The 21,136-nt window shown below is 44.5% G+C and overlaps 1 protein-coding gene across 1 annotated transcript in view; it reads right to left on the bottom strand.

Annotated features, from left to right (window-relative positions):
• Window positions 1-1,890: 1,890 nt before the first annotated feature.
• Window positions 1,891-21,136, bottom strand: part of BAZ1B (bromodomain adjacent to zinc finger domain 1B) — a 66,853-nt gene continuing 47,607 nt past the window's right edge. The window contains exons 12-20 of the mRNA XM_068565361.1: window positions 20,873-21,050; window positions 18,655-18,837; window positions 11,242-11,389; window positions 10,016-10,163; window positions 8,072-8,184; window positions 5,606-5,751; window positions 4,339-4,442; window positions 3,709-4,082; window positions 1,891-3,200 (exon numbers count right to left, since the gene is read on the bottom strand). Coding sequence (XP_068421462.1) covers window positions 3,725-4,082; window positions 4,339-4,442; window positions 5,606-5,751; window positions 8,072-8,184; window positions 10,016-10,163; window positions 11,242-11,389; window positions 18,655-18,837; window positions 20,873-21,050 — 1,378 coding nt within the window. The 3' untranslated portion in view covers window positions 1,891-3,200; window positions 3,709-3,724. The remainder of the gene's footprint in view (window positions 3,201-3,708; window positions 4,083-4,338; window positions 4,443-5,605; window positions 5,752-8,071; window positions 8,185-10,015; window positions 10,164-11,241; window positions 11,390-18,654; window positions 18,838-20,872; window positions 21,051-21,136) is intronic.

The raw sequence follows: 21,136 nt of genomic DNA, 5'->3' as shown, positions 1-21,136 counted from the left end.
GGAACAGGGTGGGCGTTACAAAACCTAGGGCGGTTTTGTCCAGAGAAACCGGTCCCACAGTGGGACTTCCCCCCACCCCCAAAAAAGAGATTCCAGAACCCAATGGAAACACCTCAGAAGCCAACACCTGCCGGCCTGTGCGCTGTGTGCCCCCGACCCCCCCACCCCTTCCCTCAGGGGCCTCGTAGCCCAGCACAGGGCCCCTTAGAGCAGCACGTCTGTGCACGTGTCCACGCCAGCTGAGCCTGTCTGGGGGCCGAGCCTGTGCTTGTTCTTAAAGGAACTTCTGAGCCCTGACCTCAGTCAGTATCAGTTCCAGGGAAACAATTCAAAGTTCACTGGAGTCAGCAGGGGTGATCTTGACTGAGGTCAGAGTGAGGAGAGGCCGCGCCCCCAGGGTGGGGGTCAGTAGCTGCCCTCACTCTCTGCTCAGTCCCACCCTGAAGGAGGAAGCTCCAGGACAGTCCCCCCGTGAAAAGGCCTGGGGGTCCTGGGCGGGGGTAACAGAGGAGCAGCCTTCTCCCCTTACCTGGTCTAAGTGTCTCGCTCGGTACCCTGCGGAGGGGACCCTGGCTCTCAGGCAAGTGGGAGACCTGGTTCCCTAGTGGAAGCACCACCGCCCGAGTAGCCGCTTTGGAATCCAGTCACCAGCTCACTGCCACCCTTGATTGTGCCCCCTCCCCAGGGACAGGGTGTGAGGAGAAAGAAGAGTAGGCAGGAAGAGGGGTTGGTCTCTGTTGATTGCCAGCGTAATCCAGACCCGTCCTCAGGAAAAATTTTTCTTGTCTCCATTTGCAGTAGTCAACCCAAGTTAGGTTTCTCCTGATAGGGAAGAATGGGCTGGGATGGCTGCATAGGACCAGGATACAGAGCCTAGGTGAGATGACAAGGCCCCACAGGCGCTGGCCTGGTGTAGCCTAAGAAACCCACCCCAGGAATAGGACTTCACAGGTGTGGGTGGGCTGGGAGCCCCAAGTCCAACCGTGCCTGTGTGGAAAATGCCTGGAGGTTACACAGCTCCCTCCTCCAGAGCTTGGAGGGCTGGTCAAATTCAGTTCAACCTTGGGGCAAACCACTTCCTCCCCTGCGGGACTGAAAATCCCTGAGTGCTTGGCGCAGGCCTGGCTCAAAGCCCACGCTCACCAAAGCCACGAAGGGAGTCGGTGGCAGAACCCGCACCCAGGACTTAGGTTTCTCCTCAGATTTCTTCCTATTTTACCTTATGCCATCCCTGGTGCAGCTGGTCAGGAACTGGCAGTTTCGCTTCTCAGTGAATGGGATCGTGCAGTGGCCCTACAAAATCCTGGAACTCCACAGGCAGGTTGCCAGCCAGCAGTGATCTACTCAAATTAGCCACTCTGACTTTATAAAAAACTCCCAGCATAAAATATAAATGAAGGCATGAATAAAACAAGATTGGCTATGTAGTAGAACTGCTGAAGCTGAGTAGGTGGGAATTTGTTCTATTTCCACTCTTTTTGTGTATGTTTTATATTTTCCTTGAAAAGTGTTTTAAAATGTCAAGAGTTTCCCCCAAGATTAAGTCGTGAAGGACTACACAAGTGCCCATAGCGAAGCCTTAAAAAATACTTTCTCCTAGTTCTTAGAAGTTTCAAATGGAATGGGGGGAAGGGGGGTGGGTGTTGAGACAAAGACAAGGCCAGGAGAGGCTTGAAGGTCACGGCTTCCATTACCCAGGGCACCAGAACTCTCTCCTGGAAGCTAAGAAATGCAGTAGATGGATCTGACCTGTGGTTAAAAAGACTTAAGTCAGAGGAGGTCCTCTCCAGAAGAACAGGCTCCAAGAGTCCATGAGAAACCAGCGCTCGCTCGGGACTGCACCACCCTCCAAGAGCACAAAGAAAAATTCACCAGAATTGTTTCTTCTTTATAAACACAAGTACATAATGTTTATTTGAAATTCCAATTTATTACAAGTTTACCCTTTAATGGGGCCCTTCCTCCTTAAAGACAACTTAAAAAACAACAAAACTCAGGGGTCACTGAAGTGGGAACACGGAATTCTCACTGTTAACAAGAACAGACTGGCTCTAGGGTAAGAGGCAGGGCAGGTGTCGGCGGCTGGGATTGTGAAATTGTAACTTCAGTGCTAACTCCAAGCCTGGGGGGGCCAAGATGGTAAACCTATCCAGCAGCCCCTGGAGCAAACCCCAAGGAGGCAAGGAGGCCAGGGGATAGGACCACACCTTGAAGTTTCACTTTAAGAGGCTTTATTCTCAGGTTCTGTGAGCTGCAAGCCCCTTGGTGGACTTCTTTTCCCTTACTTTAAATAGGTACAGAAGAGCTTAGGTGCTCCCATTTTTCCAAATTCAAAGCAGACAGAAAAGAAAATTAAACCCTGTTTTGCGTTTTTATCAAAATCTGCCATAAAAGGGAAAGAAGACTACAAAGTTCTGCCTAAACATAACTACTAGTGCTAGACTCACTGTAGGAAGGGGCCGCTGAGCCCCTCCTCCTGCCCTCCGCCCCCCACCCCGGCACTGAGCACTGAGAGATTCAGGTTCTTGGGGAGCCTGAGTCTGAGGCCAGAACAGCACAGCAGGGGCACTGCACACAGAGGCGGCGGAAGCAGCCACCAGGGCAGGCAGAGGGACCGCGTCCATGACCAGGTCCCCACTGCTGGCCCTGGTAAGCCCCAACCCAACTTCTCTAAAGGAGAGACGATGGGCCAAGGGAGGAGACTGGGCAAAGTAAAGCAAACACGTCATCATATAAACTGTACTGTACATGTGCTAAAGCAAGATGACAGAAATATTTTTACAAGATGTTCTTTATACAATATCACTGCTGAAACAAGCAACTTTTAATAACTAGAAAAGTCAATTTAAAAAAAATTAAACATTTAAGTTCTTCCTGCTTTTCTTCTGCTCCCCTAAGAGCTTGTCTGGTATGTGGGTGGGCTGGGCTCCAACACCCCTCTGGCCAGACCCATCAAAGTAAAGGTTATATGCATGGTTACAAGCAGGGCTCCAGTCTCTGAGTGAAGTGCCTTAGGGTTTTTTTCAGGGGGCGAGGTGGGGCGGGAGCGGGGAGAGAGCTGTCACAAGGAAGGGGAGGGGTACTCAGGAATGGCTACAGGACATATCCCTTTACTCTGCCAAGATCAACTCAACAGACCACAACTGTTTCATGATGCTGGTGAACACAGAATTCTGTATGGCACTCACTGATACCGTCACCTGAGAGGGAGGGAGGGAGAGACAGAGCACAGGCTTAAAGAAACAAGACTGTGTATAAATATAGATTAAAAAACCCAGTTGGCCTGATTACCCTTCATCCTTCTACGTAATACAGTAATCCCTCCCCTGGAGACCAGAGGGCTTGGCACTGTTGTGGTGGCCAAAGTGGGAGGGACCTTAGGAAAGAAGAAAGAAAAGGAATTGGGTTCACAAGAAAAGCCATACCCTGGGACTCGTCCTGGAAACTCTCGGAAAGGGGGGGTTAAGGCCATCTATCCCCCACAGTATGTCTGGGCAAAGACCACCAACCCAGTATTAGGCTCTCCAAAGTGCTCTGCTTGATTAAGGCCCATGGAGAGTTTTGGAGACACGGCACAAGCTCGGATGACAGGCATTCCTGGGCTCCCCGTGACCTCCTCCCTTCCACGTTCTTCTCCAGCTTCCTCTCTCGCCTCCCTCCCCCCTCCCTCGCTCTCTCCCTCGATTCCCCCAACCTCAGCTCCCTTACCAGGGCCCCTGCCTCTCTACTTCTTCTGTCTTCGTCCCCTGGACTGTCCAACGGGCTCTGGCTCACTGTCCCCTTCATCTTCAGCAAGCCGGTCGGGAAACTTCTTACGTTTCCTACGGACATATGGGTGGCCAGGAAGATGTTTATGCAACAGAGCCATCAGACACTGTTCTGTCTTCACCATGCAGTTTAGAACATGGCTGCCTCGGCAGTTGTAAAGCTCAGCGTTGGTAAACACTTGCTTCATGTCAGTAAGAAACTCCTGCACAGAGCGGTAGCTCCCACAGGAACATTTGTTCTGCATTGTCTGGAAGTCCATAGGGTGGGTGATCACGTCATAGTAGTCCTCAGCCTCGTCTCTGGTCACGGGCTCCCTGTGGAGAAGAACCGAATGGGGAGATCAGCGCAGCACTGAATCCAATGGACAGAAACCTTGTTATCAAACCACCAGCCCCAGAACGCCCCCCCCTGCTGAGACCAGCCCACTGGCAGGCAGAGCAAGTGTGTTCGCTTGCACTCAGAGCGGGCTCTGCTAGTCTGGAAGCTCATTTCCCTGCCACTGAGATGTGTCCTCGGGGTTCAGCTGCAAGGTTGGCCCTACTCCCCTGCGCCTGAGGCCACGGAGCTCACCTGAAGGGCCAACTGAAGCGGTACTTCACGATCTTGTGGAGGATCTCTTCACACTTCTGCAATTCCAGGCTTTGCCTCCGGGAGCTCCGCTTGGTCTGAAGTACCTGGCGCCAAAGAAAGACGACATGTTATTACAGGTCTGAGAAAAGAAGAGTGGACAGGGCAGGAAACGCATATATCTGCTTAACACAGAAAAGAAAAGGGTCAATCATCTTCTCGGAGCAGAGACGGTCAAAATCATCTGACTTGCAGGCGGGCAGCGCTCTCAGCAGGGGGCACGAGCCCACCTGCCTCCGCCCCGGCGGACGGTGAGCGAAGCCGTGGAGGACACGCAGCAGTTGCTGTATTACAGCAGTCCTGCCAGGGGCCAGCTAGAGGGCCACTGTCGCCAGGACGCCAGCCCTCTGAGAGCAGATGGACCTGGGATTACGGTCACACTGTGGATGAGTTTAAACAAGCAACTGCAGAAAGCCAGGTGGGTTATGGGGACCACCCACAGCCAATTTTGTGGGGGTGGGGTGTCAGAGGGAAGAAAAGCAAGAGGTACAATTCCTTTCCTGGGCTCCCCCCTGCAGGCCTGCAGCAGCTAAGTGGCGAAAGAAAAAAGGGGCCCGCCTCCCTTCCAGGTGGCAGGAACAGGCCGTGACTCACAGCAGTAGGGGCACAGAGTTGAAGGGGTTAGGGCCAGGCACACAGGAGGTGCCTGCAATGCCCTTTGAGCACCCTAATGGCTTGCTTTTATGCCTCCAGCCCACCTCCAGCTCCAATTTAATCTGTCAAAAGAAGCAAGTTTTCAAGAGCCTCTTTCTGTTCTTTAAACTTCAAGTGAAACCTAAAGTAAAACCACTAAAATTACATTGGTTGAGGAGCAGAGGGGAGGGTAATGTCCCTCCCATGACAATTGTCGGCAAAAGACCCAAGAGTAAGTGAGGCTCCAACATTGCTGACATTCCCACAACGGAGACCCAGCCCCTCTGAGCCATGGGAGACACATGGATACTATTTTAAAATCCTTAACAAGTCACAGGCTGCCTGTTAACTAGAGGAGATGTTTGCAGGCTGCAGCAGGGGAATGCCGGACATAGCTGTTCCCGGAGGGCCTGCTGCCTCGTTTGCCTACAGGCCCATCCATCTGCCTCATCAGTCTCCAAAGTTAGGGAGGAGGGAGCGGAGGGGAGGCTCCCACCTGTTGCCTGCTGAATTCCTAATGCTGGAGTGGGGGATACGAACCAGAAACGCTACAGAGCAGATGATAAATAATTCTTACCAGCTCATCAACCTCAGCCTCGTCTACAGGTGGTGCCTTCGGCCGAGACCTCCTGGTAGGATGCGGCTTCTTACCTGGTCGTCGGCCTGGCCTTGCTGCAGGGGGGATGACACCCTGCTTGCCCCGGACAGTCTTTCGAGGTCTCACTGAAATAAAAAATATGCATTCACAGCAGACCTGAGGATGAAGGGAGCATGCCCATGGAAGGGGTGATACTCTGGACAAGCAAAGCAATGGCTTCCTTTGGTTAGGAGGTGCTCTTGCTTGCTATCCGTCTCCTGCCGACCTCACAGGACACTTTAAGGGCAGCAGTAGCAGATGGAAGAATGGATACTTTTCATCAACTGCCAAAGACCTTTCAAGAGTCTCTTCAGAAGGCCAGTTCCTTTAGTACGTCCACTCTCTGTCCCCACCCTGTTCAGTTACTCTCAGGAATGAGGGCCTGGAAGGAATCAATTGTAAACTGACTCACTTAGGAGAAGAAGCCACTTGCTGATGGGTCTGCCTGGGAATTCCTTCAGCCCAAGCTCAGCCTAAGCTCAGCCTGAGAATGCATGTATTTACATGTAAGATGGAATCTGAGTGTGGAACGGATCCTGTTTCATAATTCCCAGAGTTATCCTATACTCACCACCACAATCTTTTCAGAGAAAAGCTGATACTTCTGTAAAGTACTTATGTGAAGTCTGCCTCATTGAATCCAGTTTAAGGCTAGCCCAGTCCTGCTTTCTGCAATTTCTAAAAACCATAGACAGTAGGCCCGGCCACTTCCACAAGAGCCCTGCCCGGGATCCCCCAAGAGAGAATAAAAACTACAAAGGCACCCGAGGCTGCCTGTTTCTCAGGTTTACAACAGGCGCTCAATGTCAGACAAACCAACATTTCTCAATAATCTTCAGGAAACAATGTTCCATCAGGATTAGCTCAAGGCTGCTCCACTAAGCGAATTTTCCCCTGGAAAACGGGGAGGGGCAATTTGGACACAGATAGGGGTATACGGAGGCAATGATACAGAGAATCAGTAAACAATGTTTTATATTCTACTTCCAGACCATGATGACCCCTCACTGACTATTTTAGGTTCACTAAGTTGAAAGACTAGGCGAGGAAGAGAGGGTAAGGAGCTGATGCCAAGGATGAAATGCTGGATGCAGGGAACAGCCATCGGCCCAGGGCCTCGAGTTGCACTAGGGAACCACATGGTTGGTGGCCTACAAGGCAGAGTAGACAAGAGGCTCTGAAGTACCAAACACTTCCTGGATCCTTTTGGTAGACAAGGCCCTAGAAACCTGGAGAGGGAACAATTCCCTGGAAAGAGAGGAATAACTTGAAAGTGGAAAGCAACCATTACTTGGAAAATAAACAAAATCAGTCCATTGCTATATTTAGAATCTGTTCCCAGACAACCATGCATCCAAATCACGACTCTGGCAGTACTCCGTGGTCTCTCTGTAATGCAGGGTTAATGGACTACTTGTCTCCTTACCCAGAGACTTGAAAAATCATGCCTTGGGAAAAACAAAAGGAGCCCTAGAGGAATGAGAGAAGTGTAGGTGTCCCAAATTAAAACCCTGCAGGATCGGGGAAGACAGTAGCAGGGGTGCAAGCCCAAAGCCCTCAGGTTTTGACAGCGCCAGTACAGTAAGGACCAGGTGTGCCAAACATCCTCTCTCTCCTTCCACCAAGTACGATTGTCCAGGGAGTTATGATCTTGGGAACCGTACCTCTCTTGAAAAGCTCATCAAAATCTTATATTTGTATTAACCTACAAAGAAGGGTATATTTTGCAAAAAGGGAGCCTGTTAAAAGGCTCGACTGCAGGACTTAAGGTTTAACAAAAATGACACGACTCTCAAAGCCTCATGAAAAACGAACATGAGAGACTGAGTCAACAAGGTGAGCTTAAGTGATGAGGCCTTTTCCCCCTACTGACATCTAGAGAGAAACAGATCTGAACCTTCCTAACAACTACGCCTAAACCATGGAAAAAAGTCTTCTCTTTTCAACTAGCAAACCTACAGCCCTGCACACTACAGGGAAGAGAAGAACCACTGTAACCACAGAAAAAAACAACTTCTTTAAAAGCAACACTGCGCCAGAGGCCAAAAGAACTGCAAGAGACAGCATGGGCCTAGACCCTCGTTACCCCATCCTCACACTGAGGGGCTCAGAACCAGCAGACCCGTCATAAACAGACCTGGGGCCTTGAATTCCATGAAATCTTGGACCAAGTGGATCTGCCATAGTTTGATGTTCTGAGACCAAGCCACCCAACCTCCTACTAGGAAGGTAGTTAACTGGCATCTTGAAAACCCATTTAAAAGATGGCAGCAGTCGCCCCTCCACCACAACTTGTGAAAAAAAGACGGCACGATGGCCTTGTTGGGTTATCTACCGCCAACCCAGTCTTTCCAAGTCAGCTTAGAAGACTGTGAGGTTAACTATGAAAGCAAACTGAATACTTACGTCGCAAACCAGCCACCTCATAATCTTCCTCCCCCTCCTCCTCCTCCTCTTCTTCCTCTTCATTGCTCTCATCATCTTCGCTGTCCTCAGAGGCAGACTCCTCCGTATAATTCCTGTGGGGGGAAAGACACTTGTAGAGAACACGGATCTAGGCCAAAGGGGTCCTAAGAAAGGTAAAGTCCCACATAAATTGCGGCAACTTTTCCCTCTCCACAGACTAGACAGATTTCATGCTAAGGGGAGGGAACCTGAATCTAGGCCAGGACACAGGAAGCAGAATGAAAACCTAAGCTTTAACAGAGTGTCTCCTCTATCAGGCCCCAAACCCTCTGGCTACGATACTAATGGCAGCAAAAACCAAGACCAAAATGCAACCCCACCCCTCAACACACAGAACAAAACTCTGTTCCTTCTGTCTCACAAAAACAGCCAGATAATGTAACATTTCAGGTATTAAAAGTTGTCCCCAGTGCCGGGGTGGACTGAAAGGATAAACAGCCCAGACAGGTGTTACCCCACCTTGATGGCCCCCTTCCAGGAGCTGAAACAGCTTGCAGATGACCATAACATCAAAGCACTGGTAATCCCAGCTCAGAACAGCTGGTCCAAAGCCTCACCATTTCAGAGCAGCAGCCTCATCTCTCTAAGTGTAGCTGGAATGGAGTGAGAAATAACCGAGTAATGCTGTTAGGCAGGGTCAGGATCAAACAGCTCTGACCTTTCAAAGAGACACCAAGCCAGACTGCTTACAAGCTGCTCTTCTACAACCTCAAATTTCAACGTGGAAAACGTTATTAACTTTGGCAAACATTAGGCGTCTCCTCTTTACAAGGCCCTATGTTTGGCCTTACTGGGATGAGGATGAAGAACAAAGCACCACCTCTACTCTCAGGGCAGAAACAATCTCATAGGAAGACAGCCGTGGATAAAACTGACCAAAAAGGCAAGATGCATCAAAAAACAACTTTGGACATGGAAAGCTGAATTGGAACACAGAGGAGGAACAATTAATCCTAAGGATGTTTCCAAAAAGCAGTGAAATTTTAGGTAGGCCATGGTCAGTTTAGCCAGGTGGGAGTTCTGGGGACAGGGAATATTCCCAGCTGGGAGGAAAGCACAAGAGGCAAGGATGCACAATGAACAGCCTGTAACAAGCACACAAATATGGGAACAAGGGCTCATAAAAACATCAGCTAGTATTATATAATAAGAGTCTCAAAAGTTAGGCTAGGGAGTTTGGACTTGATTCTAGAGACAAGGGGAAGATCGAAGTTTTTGAACAGGACAGTGACATAAGCAAATCTTTGTCTTATGTAAACCATTCTGGTATCACCACAAAAGCTGGGTGGATAAGAGGGAGGAAGATATGAGGCAGAGTTGAGAAGCCACTGAAGGAGCCCAGATGAGAGATGGAAGAGGGCCAAATGACAGCAGGGACCATGGGGAATGGACGGCAGGACGCTGACTCATTAAGACATCTAGACACTGAATTGATAACATCTGGCAAGTGAATGAACAGGGAGACGGGGGAGAGGAAGACACCAAATTGACATCAAAATTCTAATCATGCTAAGGAAGGAAAAGAGTAGGTACAGGTAAGGAAGGCAATGCGTTTCAGGATTTTTAGCAGTGACTGGCTGCAGAAGTCATCACAAATTAAGAAGTGGGCAAAGTGGAAGCAAAAGACAAAGGATATGTTATTTGAGAAGAACGTATGACCAAGAAGACATAAAACACGGCTGGTAAGGAAAACTAGAAATGTCGACAATTAAGCTAAAATTAAATCAGAGCCCTTTGAGCCCCCATTGTAATACCTTAAATGATGGGGCTCTGCACACAAAAGATGAACTTAAAGCTCCTCAGCATCATTCAGTTTGAATAACTGAAGCTCAAGTATAACAGCTATTTATTAATTTATTTGTTTTTAAAAGAAGAAATTCTCACCTGCCACGGGAGTTGCGCCTGGCAGTGGCAGGCTGGCAGGCTGGGCACTGCCATTCACCATCTGGTACTTCATAGAGGGCCGGCCTCAGACAAAACAGGTGGAAGGCTTTATTACACTCGTCACACAAGATCAGCTTGTCATCCTCACCTGCAAGGAGATGAACTTGTACAGCACTGCAGGGAGTGTGGCAGTGGTCAGTGAGCTGCAAGGAAGAGCTGCTCAGCCTCGATTAACCCGATGGAAGAGCAAACATTCTAGTACACTGCTACCCCATTTTAAAAAACGCAGTCATCTTCTGAAAAGAAATGTAGCATTAACTAGACTATAGGTAATCTAGGGTTCAGGTCTTCTAACTTATATCCCAACATCTACTCCGGGCTGGAAGACGACAGTTAACATTTACTAGGAGATAGCAAAAAATCAAGCAGTAGCAGGAGATTTTTGCTGCCCCTGTCCCCCTAAGAGACGAATCTCCCACGAAGTACTACATTTTCTGCCCTTCCTCCTCCTCCCCGACCACACAAATGCTTCCCAACTCATATGGTTCCCCTAAACCATTCGGTTTCCCTACATTTGAAAATACACCAAACCAATTTAAATGATCATTTCCCCTCTCCAACCTTCATTCTACATCAGTTTTTAGAGCAACTGAATGACTGTACATAGGTCTTTTCATCCTTGTAAAGTAAATCACAAAACAGCTTTAGCCACTGAGAAGTCAACCACTGGGGGGGCTTTTAGCCATCTAGTTCCTTTTACACATAATGGGGCTCTAAAGGTTCTCAGCATTAAACAGTCCAAATGCTTCGCTCTGTAGGATTCCATGCCAGAAGGTCCAAATCCGACTATTCTTCACGATGTTCAAATACTGCCCTCTACTGGTAGCACCCACCTTACTTCATGGATGACTAAAATTCAGAGATAATAAGAGAGATTTAAAATTTTAGTTAAAACTAATTTGTTCCCTATAGAAAATCTAAGGATTGGCGAGATCAACTGCTCTTATTTTATACTCAAAACTGAGGCACCAAAGGGCCTGCTGTGATTTGCGAGAGTGTGACTTTAAAGACTAGCATTTTATGGACTTTCAGGAGAAGGTAAAATCTGGACCACCACCACCACATTTAAAAGTTGTGTACACAGAATTCTTGAGGGATAAAAGATCTTGGAAATGGAAGTCCTAGTGCCTAATACACTCAGATAAGCAACTCTGATTTAAATATACCTTTCTTTCGACAAACTTTGCATCTAGCATTTTCTGCTGACATATCCCATTTGATACAGGCATCAAGCATCCCAAGTAGAACATGCATTCTGGAAAAAGTCTGAGCTTCACGAATTGCTGTCTTCCATTTTTCCAGAGCAGATGCGACCTAAACAGAGACCAAACCAGGCCAGCATTACTACAGTGACTTCAAAGACATGAAATGTGGATTCTTCACGTAATACTGACAGTATACACTGAGAGAGGACTGCAACTAGGTAAAGATACGAGAGCATCCCGATACGTTCACCTCCTAGAGCTCCTCCAGTCTAACCCACTTATCTTACAGAAGAAACCAAGGCTTGGAAGGGTGGAAAAAAGTTGCCAGAGGTCACACAAAGAATTCAAGGAGGGGGAAATGACTAGAAACAGGTCTCTTCTAGTGAAATCCACTTAAAGATTCAGTGTCATTTAAAAGCAGGAACACTTGTACTGTGTAAATAATGCTAGTATGCAACAATGTCATGTAGCTTGGTCAGTAAGATTATCAGTTTCTGCACTAATATGTACCATAATCCCAGATTATAGGGCCTAGAAATAGTAAATAGTATCTATAAAGCATTCTACAATCCTTAAAAGTATTAAGTACTGATATGAAATATTCTCTTGACTTTATCACCAACTTCTAACTTAAGTGAAATCTGTAAAGTCCCAGGGGTTGGCCTGATTTCATTCAGGGCAGTTACTCTCAGCATAATCCACACTGCCTCTGCTCATCATCAGAAAATGCAAATTAATTTAGAATTAGCAAAGTAAAAGAGGATGGAGAAAAATGTAATTAGGAATTTTCAACCCTCCCTCTATAAAATATACATTCTGAGGAGGAACAAAAATGCCATTTTAGGATAATTCATTTATTTGTACTGCTGTTTTATTAATTAAAAGGTGATTTTTTGGGACGTTTTCAAAGCACTAAAAAAGCCTGAACGACGAGGTGAGCATCCACGTAAACAAATGCCATTATAGGGGACCATCGTTCTCAGACAGTCAGAAAGTACAACAGAGCTGGACAAGGTAAAGCTTCAGCAGTACACCAGAAGCTGAGAGACTAGGTTATCTCACTCTCATCTACCTTGTGGAGGTCATACTGCTTAACTCAGTCATGACTGAACTAAAGTTAGCCATGCTGGCTACTTTTATTATACAACCTGGCTAGCTCTAGCTAACTGACAACAGCACTGCTGGGTTTCACTGCCCTGTACTAGGCAAAAAGCCTATTTTAAGTAACAGTCTTCCTTCTATAAGAAAGGCCCGTTATCCCTGGAAGGCCACAGGCTTTGAAATAGAGCTGCCAAGGGACAAAGACAGTTGAGCTACTTCTGAAGCTGTGGTGTGAGAGTTCAGGGAGGGGACCAAAGGCTGTCCTTTCTCTTTCCTATAGAAACAGAGAACCACTGAGAGCCTTGTGTGTATAAATTTATGAATAACAAGGATAAGTAACAAACACATCCAAAAAATCTATTTAAGAGGCTGCTAAAGTTCTAATGGAAACTGACTCATTCCTTACTCCAACCTGCAGTGCAGATATTTCAACATCTGCCTTTGAAATACAATTTACTTCCTTCCCTTTTCAGAGCTCCTCAGTAGGATGTAAGATCTACAATCACAGGTGCCTTGCGGGTCTTCTCCCCTAATGTAATGGAGAGCTGACACACGGTACCACAGATTCTCTTACTGTAATAACGCAAATCTCTTCATTCAGTGGAATATATAGTTAAGAATTTTAGGTTCGGTTCCTAAAAGAGTGTTATTAAGAACACTCAATTAGCCAGGGAATGGTTAAAATGGGCTTTGCTGTCCTCTAGTGGACAGTCAGATGCACAAAAGCATTAAAAAAATCATCAGTATACAGTACTGCTTTTTACTTATTTCCTATAAATTATAAAATCTGAGCACCCAGCACGTGTGGCCTCATTAAAAGAAACAAACAAAAATCTGAAAGAGGGGCTTCCCTGGTGACGCAGGAGTTAAGAATCCGCCTGCCAATGCAGGGGACACGGGTTCGAGCCCTGGCCCGGGAAGATCCCACACGCCTCAGAGCAACTAAGCCCGCCTCAGAGCAACTAAGCCCGTGCGCCACAACTACTGAGCCTGCGCGCCTAGAGCCCGTGCTCCGCAGCAAGAGAAGCCACCGCAGTGAGAAGCCCGCGCACCACAATGAAAAGTAGCCCCCACTCGCTGCAACTAGAGAAAGCCCGCACGCAGCAACGAAGACCCAACACAGCCAAAAATAAATAAATAAAATAACTTTATATATATAAAAAAAAAACTGGAAAAGATCTTGAGAATAAGCTTATTTAGCCTCATTTTAAAAACAGATTTACTGAGATATGATTTATATACTATCGATAACAAGTTCCCCCTGTAAAGTGTACAGTCAATGAATGCCTTTTCATATATTTGCAGAGTTGTACAACTATCAACATAATCTTAATTTTAGAACATTTTCATCACCCAAAAAAGAAACCTTGTCATTCCCCATTCCCTCCCCTAACCCACCACTTCCCCGGCCCTAGGCAACCACAATCTTCTTTTGCTTTATAGATTTACCGATTCTGACATTTCCTGTAACATGTGGCCTTTTGTGACTGGCTTCTTTTACTGAGCATAATGCTCTCTAGCTTCATCCACATCCCAGCACGTAACAGCACTTCACTCCATTTAACTGCTGAGTAATACATCCATTTTATCCATTCATCAGCTGGCAGACATTTGGATTGTTTCTGCTTTTTGACTATGCTGAATAACAAACACTGCTATGAATGTCTGTGCACATGTGTGTAATGTTCATTTATTATTTTTCATGAAAAGAAAGTTTGCCCAAGGTCTCACAGCAATTTAGGGCCAGGTCTCCCAATCCCCAATCCAACGCTCCTGGCATTATACATTAGATCCTGTTTTATCCACTGAGTTATCCATCTAGACCAGCCTCGTCTCCAGCTAGCCTCTAACTTCGAGGGTGAAAACAACAGGCACTCAGATTTTAAAGAACATTTTAAGTCTCCTCCCACTGCACAAAATTCCAGTCCAGAACATTAAAAAAAAAAAAAAAAGCAAACCCCACCGTATCGAAGACTTTTTAAAAACACAGGAACAGCAGCAAGATAAAGTTTTGACATACAACACGGTAGCATCAAGTAAATACTCTGTTTTGCAGTACTGCTGGGAAGCTGGACACACTACTCTGATGAAAAAGTCAAATTCTTTAGCATATTTAAATAAAGTTGGGACCTAGTTAGAAGTGGTAGAAGTGCGTATAACAAAATCAAGGGGAAGCCACCTTATGTGCAAGTCACCATTAATCCCTTTACCTAACAGTAAAAAGGCAATATATCTTGGCAAGAATATAATGAGGCTTCAGACCATATTCTTCCATAAAAGAACGTTTAAAATGGAAAAACAGATAATCAGGGACAAATGCATCCAAAGTAAACAGAGAGCCTAACAGAACCTAGGATTTGGCCAAATTATACAACGTCTTTCCCATTTAATGCAAGAAAATGAAATAAACATTAAATATTTGAAATAATTGACTATTACAAAAAGGGATTTGAGAGATAATCTACTTTTACAAATAAGGAAACTGAAGCACAGATTAGGGACTGATATTAGCTCATGCAACAACCTAGTGCCAGTTGAAAAAACCCTGGCCCATGCTAAGTGGAAACCTTCAAAGCAAAGGACAGTGGAAAATTTCAGAGCTGTGGCAAGGCTGACCTTTGGTGGGGAACTGCAGGGCATAATGCCATTTTAATGGAGAACATTGTTGAACTACTTAGTAGGCAGCCTAATTGATTTTCCAAGAAACTCTTCCATGTTTTCCATTTGTGTACTATGTGTCTGGGCCTCAAGGTTAAATCTGCAAAGTGCTCATATTTTCCTCCCCAATCAATCTAAGAATCATCTCATATGACAAGCTAAAAAGAGGTTACTTCGCTATGGAGTTGAATACTAAAAAAGAACTTAAATGAGAACTCTACAGCTACTAGTTCCCAATGAGAAGAAAAATGTTATGAGTCAAGAAATGGCAAGGAAAGATCACATCAAGAAGAATACTAGGACTTCCCTGGCGATTCAGTGGTTAAGAGTTTGCCTTCCAATGCAGGGGGCCTGGGTTCCATCCCTGGTTGAGGAGCTAAGATCCCACATATCTCCCTGGCCAAAAATCCAAAACATAAAACAGTCGCAATATTGTAACAAATGCAATAAAGACTTTACGTGTGTGAAACCTCAGTCTATGCCATGAATTAATAGTTAAACGTTTATCTAACTGAATCTTAGTTCTCTACTCACCTCTCACCCAAAATGTTCTTTCTTGTATCACGTATCACTCTTGGCCTCAGGAAGAAACCCAGGGGGAACATGACAACTGTGTACAACTACCGGAGGAGCTTTAGAGAGTAAACGCATTCTGTGCAAACTCAGAGGGCAAAACAAGTACCAGCTGTCAATGATGAGAAGGCAATTTCAGCTCAATCTAACAAACATTATGCCCACCCCCCCTTCCACAACCTAATTAATTTCTACCTGTTCTTCAAAAATCCAGCTGATAGATTCTCCTCTCTGGGAAGTTCTAAGTTGCCCTGGTATCCCTCACAGGAGAGCCAAGCACTGCTCTTTCTCACCATACTTGTCACTCTACTCCAACCATCTCTCACACTCAGAGTTCCTTGAGAGCAAGGACTTCTGGCTTCTACTTATGACCAAAACCCCCAGACTTTTGCACAATGACTGGCACAGGCAAGCCTTTACCAGATGTTTGTGAAAGAAAGGAAAGGAGGGAGGGAGGGAGGGAAGTCAAAAACAAGGGAAAGTATTCCACTGGAAAATGGCTGAGACAGCTCCCTTAATGTAGTGTTTTCAAATTCTTTTCTTCGCAAGTAATCTTAAGCAGAAATCGAATACACAAAACAGAAAAAAATGGAGCTGCTAATTACCCTAAAAAAGAAAAACCAGAGACAGCATAATGTTCATCAATAAGGAATTAGGATGTTAAAAAAACAAAACAACAACAACCAAAAAAACCCAAGTAATACCAGGATGATCTATACGGACCGACAGAGAGAGAGGACAGACGCCTAGGATATGTTGATGAGTGAAAAACTGCAGAATATTATGCAGAGGGTTCCATTCTGTAAAAATCCAACAAAACTATCTTTGTATATACACAGAAACACGTCAAACTATTAAAGAGTGATATCCTTGGGGGCGGGGGGGTGGTGAAACTAAAATGGGAATTGTCTCATATTATATCTACCTCTCACATTTGATTTACTTACAATGAGCTACTTCTAAAATTAAAAAAACCAGAAAACTGGATTTTACACATACAAAAAAATGAAGCTGGACCCTTACCTTATACTAACTATATACAGAGATTAACTCAAAATGGATCAAAGATCTAAATGTAAAAGCTCAGACTATAAAACTTGTAGAAGAAAATACAGGGGGAAAGCTTCATGACATTGGATTTGACACCAACAGCAGAGGCAACAAAAGAAAAAATAGGTAAGTTGAACTTCATCGAAGTTTAAAACTTTTTGCATCAAAAGACACCATCAACAGAATGAAAAAGCATGGAATTCCCCGGTGGTCCAGTGGTTAGGACTCCGCGTTTCCACTGCAGTGGGCACGGGTTCAATCCCTGGTCAGGGAACTAAAATCCCACGTGCTGCTCGGCACGGCTAAAAAAAAAAAAAAAACTGAAAAAGCAGCTCACGAAATAGGAGAATATATTTATTTGCAAATCATGTATCTGATAAAGGATTAATATTCAGAACATATAAGGAATCCACACATCTCCCCACCCCACCCCCACAAAAAAATTTAAAAATAGCCAAATGACTCAGAAAGACATTTCCCCCAAAAGATAAGTAGCCAATAAGCACATGAAAAGACGCTCAACATCACCAATTATTAGGGAAATGTAAATCAAAACCACAAGGTATCACTTCACACTCATTAGAACGGCTACTATAAAAGAGACAGATAATTACAAGTATTGGCAAGGATGTGGAGAAATTAAGACCCCTGTACATTGCTGGTGGGAATGTAAGATGGTGCAGCTGCTATGGAAAACATTATGGCAGTTCCACAAAAAAATTAAATAGAATTACTATGTGATGCAGCAATTCTACTCCTGGGTATATACCAAAAAGAATTTAAAGTAGGAACTAGAACAGATATTTGTACACCCATGTTCACAGCAGCATTACTGGCTGGATGTGAGGGTAATCTGACTGTGATGTCTGTCATCCTACTGATCACCAGAGTTGATTCAGCTGACATGGCTGGCTAAGTGGATGTGCCCGTCCTCCCTCACTATTCCATGTGCACCCCATCCCTCCCGAAGCTTCAAGCTTGGTCAAAAAGGACAACCTTCGGGACTTCCCTGGTGGTGCAGTGGTTAAGAATCCGCCTGCCAATGCAGGGGACATGGGTTCAATCCCTGGTCCAGGAAGATCCCACGTGCCGTGGAGCAACTAAGCCTGCGCGCCACAACTACTGAAGCCTGTGTGCCTAGAGCCCGTGCTCTGCAACAAGAGAAGCCACCACAATGAAAAGCCAGAGCACCGCAACGAAGAGTAGCCCTTGCTCGCCGCAACTAGAGAAAGCCCACGCGCAGCAACAAAGACCCAACGCAGCCAAAAATAAATTAATTTATTAAAAAAAAAAAAAAGGTGGAAGTGACCCAAGTGTCCACTGATGGACCAATAAACAAAATGTGGCCTATACACACAATGGAATATTACTCAGTCTTAAAAAGGAAGGAAATTCTGGCATATGCTACAATGTAGATAACTTTGAAGAAGTTAAATAAACCAGTCACAAAAGGACAAATACAGTATGATTCCACTTTATATGAGGTACCTAGAGTAGTCAAATTCATAGACACAGAAAGAAAATGATGGTTGCCAGGGATTGGGCAGGAGGGTGAAATGGGTAGTTTAGTGTTTAAAGGGCATAGTTTTGCTTTGGGAAGATAAAAAAATTCTGGAGACGGATGGTAGTAATAGTTGCAGAACAACGTGAATGTACTTAATGACATAGAAACATACATGTAAAAGTGGCTAAGTTGTTCATTATGTATATTTTTTACAATTCTTAAAAATTTAAAAACCACCACCTTTTAAAAAGAGGAATTAGCTCTGGTAAAGGGCGAGGGGGGGACTCTGACACACTATCCAGCTCTACAGGCAGGGCTGTGCTCCACAGACCAGTTTGAAAACTACAATATTTGGAGAAAGTGATAAAGATCAAACACTGGCTAGGGAACAGTGCTTATGTAACTAAAAAGCATAGGGTTAGATAATTTCAAAACCAGATCACATACTTCTACGCAGTCATAAAACTACATCTTCATTAGCTAAATACCTTTGCTTCCTCTGCCATTTTTTTCTCTTCATCCACCTCTTCAGTCTTTGCTGAATCTTCGCTTTGGAGTTTTCTTCTCTTTTGCTTGGGAGCCATGAAGCCTTGGAGAAATTTCTTTATGACACTGGCTTGAAGGGCAATCACACACTCGCCAAAATCCTTCAGTTTCTCTAGTGAGATCACCTACAGAAAATGATTTAAAAACCAGACTGAGTAAAAAGGCCAAGAGAAAGATGAAAGCAGACAATCCTCGATTAAATTCAAATCAACCTAGACCCAAATTGGTCACATAACATTAATTTAACTGGGTTCCTCAGTTCAATGGATGGCTTATGCATTTGAAAGTAGCCGACTACTTGGATTTCCCTGATGAAGGGATCCATGGGAGGCTGAAACTTGCTCTACTTAAAGGAAGTTACTGAACTCATTCATACACTCAGTGACTGAGTGCCTACTACGTGCAAATGACGGTCTCAAGGCAAAGAAAAACTGAGAAGGAAAGTAAAAATTTACCAACCTAACAGCTTACAACCTATAAGCCAGATAATACATTTTACATACTTGATCTCATCTAAGCCTCACATTTATTTTACGGATGAGGAAGCATAAGCTAAATCACTTTGATCCAAATCATACTCTTAAGGACTGAAACTACCTTCTCAGTCACACAACACATGCCAATTAAAAAAATACCATTTTATAACTACAAAGAGAAACAAAGAATGATGATAATCCAACGTTAGCAAGGTGTGGGCCTGGGTTTGGCACAAAGTAGGCAATTGATAGATATTTGCTAAATAAACAAAAAAGTAACCGTAATATTTGAAACAGGCAAAATTCTTTCAGTTGAGTAATTCCTAAAAAAAATCTTTAAGAACAATAAAGATGTTTAAACCTTTTTCCCAGGGAATGTACCAAGAATTCATAACCAGACAAATGAAAAAAAGTTACATATATAAGATGCATATATAATTTGTTAATTCTAATAGCAAAGAAATAGAAATACAAAAGTCTGGCAGTAAAAAATTTACCATATCAACTCCATGCGTTATTATGTACCCCAAAGTGACATTAAAGACTAAAAGAGGGCTTCCCTGGTGGCGCAGTGGTTGAGAATCTGCCTGCTAATGCAGGGGACACGGGTTCGAGCCCTGGTCTGGGAAGATCCCACATGCCGTGGAGCAACTAGGCCCGTGAGCCACAACTACTGAGCCTGCGTGTCTGGAGCCTGTGCTCCCAAGGGAGGCCGCGATAGTGAGAGGCCCACGCACCGCGATGAAGAGTGGCCCCCACTTGCCACAACTAGAGAAAGCCCTCGCACAGAAACAAAGACCCAACGCAACCAAAAATAAATAAATAAAAAATTTTAAAAAAAAAAGATCATGTAGGTGACCCGAGGCCCAAATTTAGATTCTGAAAAAAAAAAAAAAAAGACTAAAAGAAATGGAAAGTATTTATAAATGAGGGAAAATTGGAGGGCGGTGGGAGGTTCAACTGCTCATAAAAATCACACAACTATTAACACACTGTTATAATGCAAATGATCAATTTGAAAAGACTCACAAATATTAATGTGTGGAGTTATGTGGACTTTATTATTTAAAATTAACAAAAAAATTTTTACAGTGATAACTCATGGACAGTGTTCTCCAATCTTTTCTCCAGCTTTGATACCTAAAATCTAATGTGGGACACGGGGTCTCTGGAACTGTTTCACCTATAACACTTAAGGGTCCTTCTGAACAGTAAGTGATAAGACTACAAAAGTGCCTTCACTGAAATGTACCTGTTTAACAGCACGAGTGCTGCCCAACACAAGTACAACTCTACTGAGCTGATCAAGTATACAGAATGAACAAAAGCAGGATACACAAATGTTTCATACCTTATAGCACAGGCATCACATGGGAATGGATAGGTTAAATAATGTTATATGACTAAGACTCCAGGACTAGTTTTCATTCAACTTAATAGTAAAGCTCTTTTTGAACAAAGGTTCTGAGCCAACTATTAGATTTTCCTGGATACCAGCAGAATATAACAAAGGAAAAGTATCATAATGTACATAGAGAATTTAGGGTTCCACATGTGTCTTTCAAGACAAATGCAAATATGATTCCCAGGGTCATCTAGGGAAGTCAAGAACAATATCAGGGAACAATTCCAAATTGAGTTTCCATGAGTAACATTTCAAAGGGTGTTTTCCTTATATTCTTACCCGAGCTTCAAATTCTGAGGTTTCTTCCACATAACCAAGTCCTCCCTTTTGTAACCTTGTTGCAACTTCAATGAGATCACTACGAAGGAAGTTTAAAAGCTCCTGGTTGCCATCACAGGATTTTAGACCCAAATTTGGCTTCCGGGCCAGATGAATAGAATGAATAATGTCCTGGTACCTAGAAAAGTTGAGGCAAAGGGGAGGAGGAATAAAGACCATTTAAAAAACGGTCTATTAATTTCAATTACTTGAATGACATGTTTT

The sequence above is a fragment of the Eschrichtius robustus genome, chromosome 16 (genome assembly GCF_028021215.1).
Source record: "Eschrichtius robustus isolate mEscRob2 chromosome 16, mEscRob2.pri, whole genome shotgun sequence".
Lineage (NCBI taxonomy): Eukaryota > Metazoa > Chordata > Mammalia > Artiodactyla > Eschrichtiidae > Eschrichtius > Eschrichtius robustus.
The sequence above is the reverse complement of the archived record's forward strand: the minus strand, read 5'-3'. Positions and strand labels throughout refer to the sequence as shown.